The 11,482-nt window shown below is 50.9% G+C and overlaps 1 protein-coding gene across 2 annotated transcripts; it reads left to right on the top strand.

The window, feature by feature from the left end:
* Positions 1–1,291: 1,291 nt before the first annotated feature.
* Positions 1,292–10,280, top strand: LOC310701213 (uncharacterized protein). Of its 2 annotated transcripts, XM_083491734.1 has the most exons (5): positions 1,292–1,399; positions 4,050–4,212; positions 5,117–5,769; positions 6,967–7,096; positions 8,144–10,280. In XM_083491734.1, exons 2-5 carry the CDS (start codon positions 4,140–4,142, stop codon positions 9,571–9,573), a joined length of 2,286 nt encoding a protein of 761 aa, XP_083347860.1. In that variant the 5' UTR covers positions 1,292–1,399; positions 4,050–4,139; the 3' UTR covers positions 9,574–10,280. The 2 variants fall into 2 exon arrangements, with proteins under 2 accessions (XP_083347860.1, XP_083347861.1); XM_083491735.1 differs by lacking the exon at positions 4,050–4,212.
* The last annotated feature ends 1,202 nt before the right edge of the window (positions 10,281–11,482 follow it).

Here is an 11,482-nt window from a genome sequence, read left to right as displayed (position 1 = left end):
AAATCACATGCTCCCTTCGGCCCTCCTGCTGCCTTCCCAAAGCCGGATAAGCAAGGCACCAGGCTTTAGGAAGCAGTCACCACTCTACTTAATCTATGTGCCGAGTTTGATTTTCAGCTTTTAAATTTTGTTCCATTGTTATAACTGTTCTCTGCGTTTTATGTGCAGCAAAACTTGCTTGCATGTTTACAAAGCTAAGCGGGGTTTGGTATGGTTTCAAATCGGACAGTGGAATGCATGTTGAGATCCCTGCATTGCAATCATAGAATCTTAAATCTAGTCCAGCCCCCTGCAATGCAGGAATCTCAGCTAAAGCATCCATGTTTTACCGTGTTTTTAATAATCTATTGGGAGTCGCCCAGAGTGGCTGGGGAAACCCAGCCAGATAGATGGCGTTTAAATAATAATATATCATCATCCAGTATATCTGAAGGAGCGTCTCCACCCCCATCGTTCTGCCCGGACACTGAGGTCCAGCGCCGAGGGCCTTCTGGCGGTTCCCTCACTGCGAGAAGCCAAGTTACAGGGAACCAGGCAGAGGGCCTTCTCTGTGGTGGCGCCCACCCTGTGGAACGCCCTCCCACCAGATGTCAAAGAGATAAACAACTACCAGACTTTTAGAAGACATCCGAAGGCAGCCCTGTTTAGGGAAGCTTTTAATGTTTGATGGACTACTGTAGTTTAATATTTTGTTGGAAGCCGCCCAGAGTGGCTGGGGAGACCCAGCCAGATGGGCGGGGTATAAATAATAAATTATTATTATTATTATTATTATTATTATTATTATTATTATTATTATCATCATCACCATCATCATCATCATCATCATCATTATTTTGCAGTGTGGTTATACTCGATGACCCTTGGGGATCCTTTTCAACTCTGCAATTCCATGATCCTTTGTAATAAAATAGAAAGAAAGAAAAAAAGCAACCAGCCTATTATGCAAAACTGGACATTGCAACAAAAAGATGGAACTTTGCAGCCAACCGCCCCGCCCCCTTTCGCTTCTGGCCCCGCCCATCGCCGTCACCTACTCCCCACCCCCACCTCTCGAGGGGGTCCAGCAGGGAAAGCGGACTAAAAAAAGCCTCCCGCGCCCGCCTTACGCGAACCCCGCATGGTTGGTTTGCTTTGCCGCGAGGCGCGCAAGGGGTTAAAGCGACAGAGTGGGCCGTTGCTAGAGAGGCGGGGGCGGGACTCGAGAGCGAGGTCCTGGGGGAGGACCTTTCGGGGGCTGGCGAGTTCCTTCCTGTGGCGGGAGGGGGAGGAGAAAGAGGGGAGTTGCGAGGAGGGGGAGGGCAGATTCGCCTTCTGAATTGTGCATCCCGCTCCCAGGGATCTGTGTTTTGCACCCACCTTGCAAGGAAGGATTGCAACCTTGCAATCTTTGCAAAAGGTGAGTGACTGATGGAGGAGAGTTGGGGGAGATGCATGTGCAATTATTATTATTATTATTATTATTATTATTATTATTATTATTATAGATTATGGTTAAGGATAGAATGATGATGATTAAGGACAGAAATTGCAAATAATAATAATAATAAAGAGGAGACTTCAGCCAACCATCCATGCCTGAATGATGTAAGACTTCCAGCAAGGACGGTCATTTCCAGAGAGGGGATCCCTGACAACAAAGAGTCTTGTGTGACCTGGAAGGCTAACGATTTGATGACGGTGTCTGCTTCGGGGATACTGCATCCCGCTTCAGTAGATGCACGAGATCTTATCCTGGAATATAATGCATTCCTATCCCTGCAATGCTTCCCTCCCACTCCAGATTATAGTCTGTAGGGGGACTTGCTTCTGAGTAAAGGTGCACAGGGTTGCTGCGCTGTCGCCAGTCTGGTGTGGTGGGAAAGAGTGTGGGCCATCGAGCCAGGAAGGTTTGAGGTTTAAATACCTGCTCAGCTCTGAAGATCGTTGCCTCTCCGCCTAGCCTGGCCTCAGGCGGGATTAAATGAATTGTAGAACTGTCAGCTGGAAGGCACACTGGGGTCATCTAGACAAACCCCCTGCAATGCAAGCATCTTCTGTCCAATACGGGGTTCGAAGCTGAGGTTAAGAGTCTCATGCTCAACCAACTGAGCTATGTAAAAGGCTCATTGTTGATTATTAATCTTTATTCATTACTAAGAATTCTTACGAATGGGCTGCATCTAGCTAACTTGTTCCATCAGCTCAAGGATTTCTACTTGGGCAGAGGAACATCCCCCATTCACACCAAGTGTGCACCCTGTGTCGCGAATTCTCCGCAGCGCTTTAGCAGAAATGCTCAGAATTCCAGGTTCTTCAGTGCAGTATATTTATTGTGAGCTACAGTGGTGCCTCGCAAGACGAAATTAATCCGTTCCGCGAGTCTCTTCGTCTAGCGGTTTTCGTCTTGCGAAGCAACCCTATTAGCGGATTAGCGCTATTAGCAGTTTAGCGGCTATTAAAGGCTTAGCGGCTATTAAAGGCTTAGCGGATTAGCGGCTAAAAGGCTATTAGTGGCTTAGCGGCTTAGAAAAAGGGGGGGATTGGAACACTCGCAAGACGTTTTTGTCTTGCAAAGCAAGCCCATAGGGAAAATCGTTTTGTGAAGCAGCTCAAAAACGGAAAACCCTTTCGTCTAGCGGGTTTTCCGTCTTGCGAGACATTCGTCTTGCGGGGCACCACTGTATATATACAAATATCTACAGGCTATAATACACGAGCAGTTCATACAGTCAAACAGAGTACCTGGCTGCACCTTAAGGCAGATAGGAAGACCTTTCTCTCTCTCTCTCTCTCTCTGACCACACTCTTCTGCACCACCACACTTACTGATGGACAGGTTTCCCTTTTAAACCGATGACAGCCAATCAACTGACAGCACATTACTGCTGAGTCTTTCTGACCCATCACTTCCATAGAAAGTATTGCAGGCTGATTGCATCAGCTAGCAAACTCAAGCCTGCAGACTTACTATCTCACACAGCATTCTGTGAATCCTGACACCCGGCACACTTCCCATATCTGAAGAATAAAGGGGGGGCGGAGCTCCATTGCACAAGAGGAAATACTTGCACTGATGAAACCAATCAGTTGGCTACATCCCAATAATAATAATCAATACTAATTGTAATTATTAATATTTTTATTACAATTGCTTTATGAATTTCCTTCTAAATGACTGTCTCAAAACGATTTACACACAAAATAATTAAAATCAGTTAAAAGACACAAAACCAACATAAAAAAAAAAGACCAAAAGAATCTTAACACGAGTCAAGCAGCAAAAAAACCCTTAATGCTATTCCAGGTTGGATCAACATCCAGTATAGTGTCCAGATCAAGGGAAGTAAGAGCCTTGGTCAGACGACACTTGGAATAATGTGTTCAGTTCTAGGCACTACAATTTAAGAAGGATGTTGACAAGCTGGAATGTGGGCAGAGGAGGGCAACCAAGATGATCAAGGGTCTGGAAATGAAGCCTGATGAGGAATGGTTGAAGGAGCTGGGTATGTTTAGCCTGGAAAAGAGGAGACTGAGAGGAGATAGGATAGCCATCAGCAAATATCTCAAGAGCTGTCCCATGGAAGATGGAGCAAGCTTGTTTTCTCCTGCTCCGGAGGGTAGGACTTGAACCCATGGCTTCAAGTTACAAGAAAGGAGATTCTGACTAAACATTCGGAAAAAACTTCTGACAGTAAGAGCCCTCCGGCAGTGGAATGGCCTCCCTCAGGAGGTAGTGGACTCTCCTTCCTTGGAGGTTTTTAAGCAGAGGTCAGGTGGCCATCTGTCATGGATGTTTTTGCTGAGATTCCTGCATTGCAGGGGGTTGGACTAGATGACCCCCCAGGGTCCCTTCCAATTCTACAAGTCAATGATTCTAAGATTCTAAGAGGACACTGGCAGTAAAGACCCCGTTTGCCCAGCTAGAAATCCTGTTGGAACAAAAAAGGTCTTCACTTGTTTGGGGAAAGCACAGGTCGTATCTATTCATTATTATTATTGTTGTTGTTATTGTTGGGCATTTTATCTTTCCGAACAAATAAAAGTTCCGTTTCTCACACCCAACCCAGCTGCGTTTAGTAAGAAGACACAGAAGGGGTTGAATCTGGAGTGGAGATAGCCGAGCTGGGCTAAAGTTGCCCTCGATCTGGGGAGAGAAAATGGCTTCGGAGGAGGAGGTGGTGGGGACCATCCCACTGGGGCTCCAGGAACCTTTTCCAACGGAGTGGGCAGGTGAGAAAATGGGCAGGCAGAAGAACTTCTTGAAAATGATTTACAGGTGGTGTTTAATTCAGAGTCGGCTTGCTAAGATGCCTAAGACTGAATCAGATAACTGCTGGAGATACAATGAGGTCGAGGGTACATTCTTTCATATGTGGTGGACCTGTTAAAGGGTGAAAGTGTATGGGGAAATGATCCATAATGTATTAGGAAAAAATGTCAAAAAGTACTTTCCCCCCAAAAACAGAGTCCTTCCTGTTGGGGATAATTCAGACTGAAATTCCCAGGTGTCAAAAAAGGTTATTTATGTATGCCAACACTGTGGCCTTTGTTTTGTTAGCCCCCAAATGACAAAATATGCACAACTCGCAGACTTAACATATACTATAAGAGAATTAGAAGAACATACGCGGGTGGTGCTGTGGGTTAAACCACAGAGCTTAGGACTTGCCGATCAGAAGGTCGGCGGTTCAAATCCCCGCGACGGGTGAGCTCCCGTTGCTCGGTCCCTGCTCCTGCCCACCTAGCAGTTTGAAAGCACCTCAAAGTGAAAGTAGATAAATAGGTACCACTCTGGTGGGAAGGTAAACGGTGTTTCCGTACACTGCTCTGGTTCACCAGAAGCAGCTTAGTCAGGCTAACCACATTACCTGGAAGCTGTACGCCAGCTCCTTCGGCCAATAAAGCAAGATGAGCACCACAACCCCAGAGTTGTCCGTGACTGGATCTAATGGTCAGGGGTCCCTTTACCTTTAGGTGTAATAATGGAATACTAAATGGTATAGTTTTTGTAAATTATGCAGGTATTTATGATATGTTAAATGAACCATCGAAAGAGAAAAAGGGATGTCATTGGTATATTAAGCAGTACTTTAAAATGTAAAACAGAAAATATAATATAAATTATATACAACAGGTGAGAAAATGGCCGATGGAGGCCCTAGAAGACAGACAGACGTTTCTGAGGACGCCGGTGTGACCAACCACGTTGCTCTGGTGAAAAACGAAGCGGCTGCCACACGCGAGGAAGTCTGCACGAGGGACGTCACGGAGATGGTGGTGACATCTCATTCGGAAGCGGACGACCCCCGGCTTCCAGACCCGCCGCGCTGGGACGATATATTTTTGACGTCCGTTGAGAAGGCTGTTGACACCCGTCCGGGAAAGTGGATGTCGCAGCTCATTCCAGGCCTGAAAGAGGAAGGGCCGCGATTTGAGGAGAGGGAAGCGGGAGATTATGGGAAGGTGAAGGCGGCCATCTTGCGGGTCGACGCCATCAGCACCGAAGTCCAGCGGCAGCACTTCCGCCTGTTCCAATACAAGGAGGCCGACGGGCCACGCGAGGCCTGCAGCCGCCTCTGGTTCCTTTGCCACCGGTGGCTGAAGCCGGAGAGGCACACCAAGGAGCAGATCCTGGAGCTGCTGATCCTGGAGCAGTTCCTGGCCATCCTGCCGCCGGAGAGCCAGAGCTGGGTCAAAGATGGCTGCCCGGAGACCTGCGCCCAGGCGGTGATGTTGGCCGAGGATTTCCTCCAGAGGCAGCGAGAGCCCGAGAAGCCGGAAGCACAAGTGAGATATTGGGTCTCTTAAATCTTTCATCCAGGTACAGTGGTGCCTCGCAAGACGAAAATAATGCATTCCGCGAGTCTCTTCATCTAGCGGTTTTTTTGTCTTGCGAAGCAACCCTATTAGCGGATTAGCGCTATTAGCGGTTTAGCGGCTATTAAAGGCTTAGCGGCTTAGCGGCAAAAAGGCTATTAGCGGCTTAGCGGCTTAGAAAAGGGGGGGAGCGAAAAAAATCGCAAGACTTGCAAGACGTTTTCGTCTTGCGAAGCAAGCCCATAGGGAAATTCGTCTTGCGAAGCGCATCGAAAAACGGAAAACCCTTTCGTCTAGCAGGTTTTCCGTCTTGCGAGGCATTCGTCTTGCGGGGCACCACTGTATAGGCAGCCTCCATCCCAGGAAGCAAATGTGGCCCTCCAGACCTGTCTGTCAGGCCCCCTCCTTGGCCACACTCACTCTCCCCAGGCCATGGGGTGCCAAATGGCTCCTCAAACCAGGGTTACAGTCGCCAAAACGAAATACCTAGTGGCCATTTGTGGAGCTAGGCGGCGCAAAAGTCGACTTTTTTCAATACGCCTTTTTGGTTCCTGAAATCCGTTCCGATTGCGCAGAGAAAATATAATGGATAGAATTCTCAACAGCACTTGCATTGGATATAGCCCAAATATCTGAAAGAACATCCCCTTCCCTACAGACCCTCTTGGGTGCTGAGGTTGGCAGAGGGGACCCACCTGGTTGTTCCTCCTCCCTCAGAAGTTAGTGGGGTGGCAGCCCAGGAGAGAGCATTCTGTGGGGTGGCCCTTCAGTGCATCCTCTGCACAAGCGACCCCCATTGCACAGCTTTTGGAGACCGCTGAAGACCCACCTCTTTACCTTTGGTTTTGACACTCAAAGTGTGTGGGGGTTTTTTTGTCCCAATATTAAATTGCTTTTTAATATTGTGTTCTAATTGTTTTAACTCGCCTTGGGACCTTACTACAAAGGGCAGGCAAGAAATATTTTTTTTTTAAAAAAAAACATGAATAAATAACGACCCGTCGTGGGAATGAAGCTGATTTTTCTGTTCTGGCTTACCAACGGCAACAAGGAATGGTAAGGGAGGTCTGAGAGTTGTTCAGGGTGGGCTTAGAATCTGTCTTCGTCTGTGGCGTTGCCGCCCCCCCCCCCATGCTGTATCTTTCAGCCTCTTTCCTGGTCTTTCAGGTGCCGGGATTGTTTGAGGAGGCCAGGGAGACGTCCCTGAAGGCCGAAGGAGCTCTCTTGGACCCTGAGCAGAGACAGCAGGGCCTGGAGGTCAAGGAGGAGACTGCTGCGGAGGACAGTTCTTCACGAGGTGAGGTGCCGCTGCGCTCATTTGAATTTTAAAATTGGTTCCTTTGGAAGTTGGCATGCACAACATGCTTCCTGTGACCCAAACCATTTAGCGGAGAGCTAGAAGAGGAAGGAAGGGGGAGACAGGAGGGGAGAGAGACAGGTTGGGAAAGGATCATAGAATTATAGAGATGGAAGGTACCATGGCGGTCATCTAACCCCCTTCAGTGCCAGAATGTTTTTGTCCAATGTGGGGCTCGAACCCACAACCCCGAGATCAGGAGTCTCCTGTTATACCGACTGAGGAGAAGGGGGAGAGAGAGGGAAGGCTGGGAGAGAAAAGAAAGAAGGGGAGGGGGAGAGAGACAGGCATCTCCAGCTAAGGCTGGGAGAGACGTCAGCCTGAAATCTTGCCAATTGGCATAGGCAATACTATGCTCACTAGATCCATGGTCTGACTCTATATTAGTTTCTGAACTTCTGAAGTCCCAGAGCCAAGCCGTTGATTTTGATTCTTAAATTTGTTTTGGGGTTCTTGCTGATATTGTGATAATTTCTATCAGGTCTGTGACTGAGACTGATGATTTGTAATTGTTTCTGATATGTTTGGAACTTAATAATAATAGTAATACAGTCGTACCTTGGTTCTCAAACACCTTGGTACGCGTATGTTTTGGCTCCCAAACGCTGAAAACCCAGAAGCGTTCTGGTTTGTGAACGCTTTTCAGAAGCCAAACATCTGACACGGCTTCCGATTGAGTGCAGGAAGCACCTGTAGCCAATCGGAAGCCGCACCTTGGTTTTCGAATGGTTCTGGGAGTCGAACGGACTCCTGGAATGGAGTAAGTTAGACAATCAAGGTACCACTGTAATTTTATTCTTTGTATCCCGCCCATTTGACTGGGTCGCCCCAGCCACTCTCGGCACCTTCCGACTTACATAAAAGCACACTTACTGCTCACTTGATATGATTTGTGCCATTTTGGACACCGTTCTGTGAGAAAGTGGCATTCAGATAAAACAGACGATTATGATTATCAGTGCTAATCCCCAAAACTTTTCCTTTTAGGCAACCTGTGCCCTAGTGAGAACAACAAAGGGAGCCCCCAGCCAGAGAATAGGGAGCACGAGGGGCTGTGTGAGGCATCCGATGAAGGCCTTGAGGAGACCTTCCCTCTCTTTGACAAACCGGAAGACCTACCCGAAAGGCCGCCGCAATCAGATAAGCCGTCGAAAAAGCCACCCAGGAAGAGGCTGCAAAAATCCATCCCATTGGCGGGTGGTTACGAAGATCTCGGTGTAGCCGCAGCAGAGAAGGAGACGGGTGAGGGCAAGCCGCCCATGAAGATCATCGTCTACGAAGAAAACTTCAGTCAGGGTTCAGACCAAGCTGGAGAGAAAATTCACAAGTGCTCGGTGTGCGGCAAATGCTTCAGCCTCCGGTCGCGCCTTATCGTTCATGAGAGAACCCACACGGGAGAGAAGCCGTACACGTGCTCCGACTGCGGGAGGAGCTTCAGCGTCAGCTCGAGCCTCATTGCCCACCGCAGGACACACACGGGAGAGAAGCCCTACAAGTGCTCGCACTGCGCCAAGAGCTTCAGTGTGAAGTCAGGACTGATCGCTCACGAGAGGACCCACACTGGAGAGAAGCCGTACAAATGCCTGTACTGCAGCAAGAGCTTCCGGCGCAACTCGGGCCTTGTTAGTCATCAGAGAATCCACACCGGCGACAAACCTTACCAGTGCTCGGTGTGCGAGAAAAGCTTCAGCGACATCTCGAACCTCATCACGCATCACAGGATCCACACGGGGGAAAAGCCGTACAAGTGCTTGGAGTGTGGGAAAAGCTTCAGCCAGAGCTCATACCTCAACAGCCACCAGAGAATCCACACGGGGGAAAAGCCATACGAGTGCTCCGAGTGCGGGAAAACCTTCAGCGTGAGCTCTCGCCTCAGGAAGCATCAGAGAAGCCACACGGGCGAGAGACCGTTTATATGTCTGGACTGTGGGAAAACCTTCAGCGAAAGCTCAGATCTCCTCGCGCACGAGAGGGCCCACACCGGGGAGAAGCCCTACCGGTGTTCATTCTGCGGGAAGAGCTTCCTGCGCAGCTCGGAAGTAGTCAGCCACGAGAGGATCCACACGGGCGAGAAGCCATACCAGTGCGGGGAATGCGGGAAGAGCTTCAGCGTCAGCTCCCGCCTCAGCGCGCACAGAAGGATCCACACGGGAGAGAAGCCTTTCCAGTGCGTGGTGTGCGAGAGAAGCTTCAGCTACAAATCACACCTCATTACACATCAGAGAATCCACACCGGCGAGAAGCCCTTTCAGTGCTCCGTCTGTGGGAAGAGCTTTCGTGGCAGCTCTAGCCTCGTGGCACATGAGAGGACACACACAGGGGAGAAACCGTACCGGTGTTTGGACTGTGGGAAAAGCTTCACGCAGAGCTCAAACCTCATTAGTCATCAGAGAATCCACGCAGAAGGAAACTCATGAAAAATCGGTTGGATGAACCTTAGCAGATAATCGAATCCTCCTCTCTTCCCCTTTTCGTAATAAGACTTGGGTCTTTGGCATTTCGTTAGCGCCCCGTCTTCTCTAGAAGGGGCATTTTTCGGGCAGCTGTGCTGGAATATCGATGCATTATTTTCCCGCCACTGCCAGAGTCGGGCACCGATCAATATAAACCCCTTTAAAAGTGAACAGGAGTGTCACAAGCCCACCTAGACCAAAAGTCATGGCAAATCGCTTGCTCTGGGAAGAAGGTTTGTTCTGAGTGCATAAAACGAAGGTGCCTGAAAATGCAGGTGGGGAGAAAGCAAATCTCTCCAAAACGCCCGTCCTGTCCCGGCCACTTGGCTCTTCTCAATGTGTACCCCTTTTCCAGATAGAGGAGGGAGGAGCCCTCTAGGCTTGGGGTGCTCAGAGTGCTAAGCCTTTGGAACCTACAAAGAGGGACCTGATTAGTGGGAAACAGCCCATTAGGAGCAAACGAGGCACTGCCCCGCCAACCCCAGTTTGCACCTAGATAGCCCCCAACTGCCACCTCAGGGGTAGCGCTGCCTGTCGCCTTCCTCCCCTCAATGTTGCTCTTTTAGAACCCAGCAGGGAGGAGGGAGATGGGGACAAAACGAGTTGGCTTTGCCTGCTGTTGACGCTGTCTCTGCCCGTCATTGGCTGTGGCGCCACCTACTGTTAGGCTCCTAGCGCAGTGTTTCCCAACCACTGTTCCGCGACACACTAGTGTGCCGCGAGATGTTGCCTGGTGTGCCGCGGGAAAAATTAAAAAATTCGAAAGATTTTTTTTAAAAAGTCAATTTTTCAATTGGGGCGCCGTCACTAGATGACCCCTGGGGTTCCCTCCCTCCCTCCCGCTCTGCGCCTCCCTCCTCCTCCTCCGGGGAGGCCCTTCCTGGCTCTCGGCCAAGGCTTGGCGGCTGCCACTCACTCGCTCGCTCGCCCACCCGTCCCTCCATCCCTGCACCCGGTCTCTCTCCCTCCGTCCCCGGCGGCTGCCGGGATCCGTAGTCCCCTCGCCCTTTCCCAGCGTGGCCTGGTGGGCCGGGCGTTTCCCAGCGTGGCCTGGTGGGCCGGGCGTTTTGTTTGAAGTGCTCTTCTCCCGGCCATGGAATGAGCGCAGCGGCGGTGGCTGGGCGGGCAGGGGCTCTTCCGCGCAGACCCCGCGCAGCCTGCCTGTGCCCCCGCGGAGATCGGGCGGCAGGATGGAGCCCGGGGATCCCCGCGGAGGCGGAGGTGAGGCTGCCCCCCAGGTAGGGCTGCGTCGGGGGTTTTTTTATTTTTGCAATGCTGCATCCGCGCCGGAGGGGACGCATCGGACCGCGGGGAGACCCCTTGGCGGGCGTGCAAGGCAATGCATGCGTGCAGGCATTGCATGGAGTGCAGTGCAATGCGGCACCCTGCATGCATGCATGCAACTTCCACTGGCGCTCCAGACTTGGCAGGTGAGGGGGGTCCCCAGTGGGCGGCAGAGAGAGCCGGGAGGGCGAAGGGGAGCCGGGGGGGAGCAGCGCTGCTCCCCGAGCCGAGCCCGGGGGGGGAACTTCGGCGTCGTTGCGCCGGGTGTTGGAAGCGGAGGCTGGCGGGGGCTCGTCACCTGCAAAACCTGGTCGCCTCTCATATATTTCGTGCATTGCATTCATCGCCCGCTTTCTCCTCCAAGGAGCTCCCGGGGGCGCGCGTGGTTCTCCCCGTGTTATCCTCGCAACAACAGCCCTGCGAGGTGGGTCAGGTGAGTGGCCCAAGGGAGCACCCAGGGATTGTCCTGGCCAGGTGGGGTGATTTGAACCCTGCTCTCTGCCCGGTCTTCGTCCTCATTTAGCCCCCACATGTGCATGACTGTGCATGACTGAGGTTTTCCCCCCTCGTCTTGGCTATGGTGTGAGTC

This window comes from Podarcis liolepis (genome assembly GCF_965112155.1).
Source record: "Podarcis liolepis genome assembly, chromosome: 2".
NCBI lineage: Eukaryota > Metazoa > Chordata > Lepidosauria > Squamata > Lacertidae > Podarcis > Podarcis liolepis.
Note: the sequence above shows the minus strand (reverse complement) of the source record. Positions and strands in the feature narration are given on the sequence as shown.

What these genes read in the sequence shown, in the direction of transcription:
- LOC310701213 (XM_083491734.1), top strand. Translation starts at nt 4,140, where the DNA reads ATGGCTTCGGAGGAGGAGGTGGTGGGGACCATCCCACTGGGGCTCCAG. An exon ending in CCGAGAAGCCGGAAGCACAA is followed by an intron (nt 5,770 to 6,966) that starts GTGAGATATTGG and finishes CTGGTCTTTCAG; the next exon opens with GTGCCGGGATTGTTTGAGGA. An exon ending in GGAGGACAGTTCTTCACGAG is followed by an intron (nt 7,097 to 8,143) that starts GTGAGGTGCCGC and finishes TTTTCCTTTTAG; the next exon opens with GCAACCTGTGCCCTAGTGAG.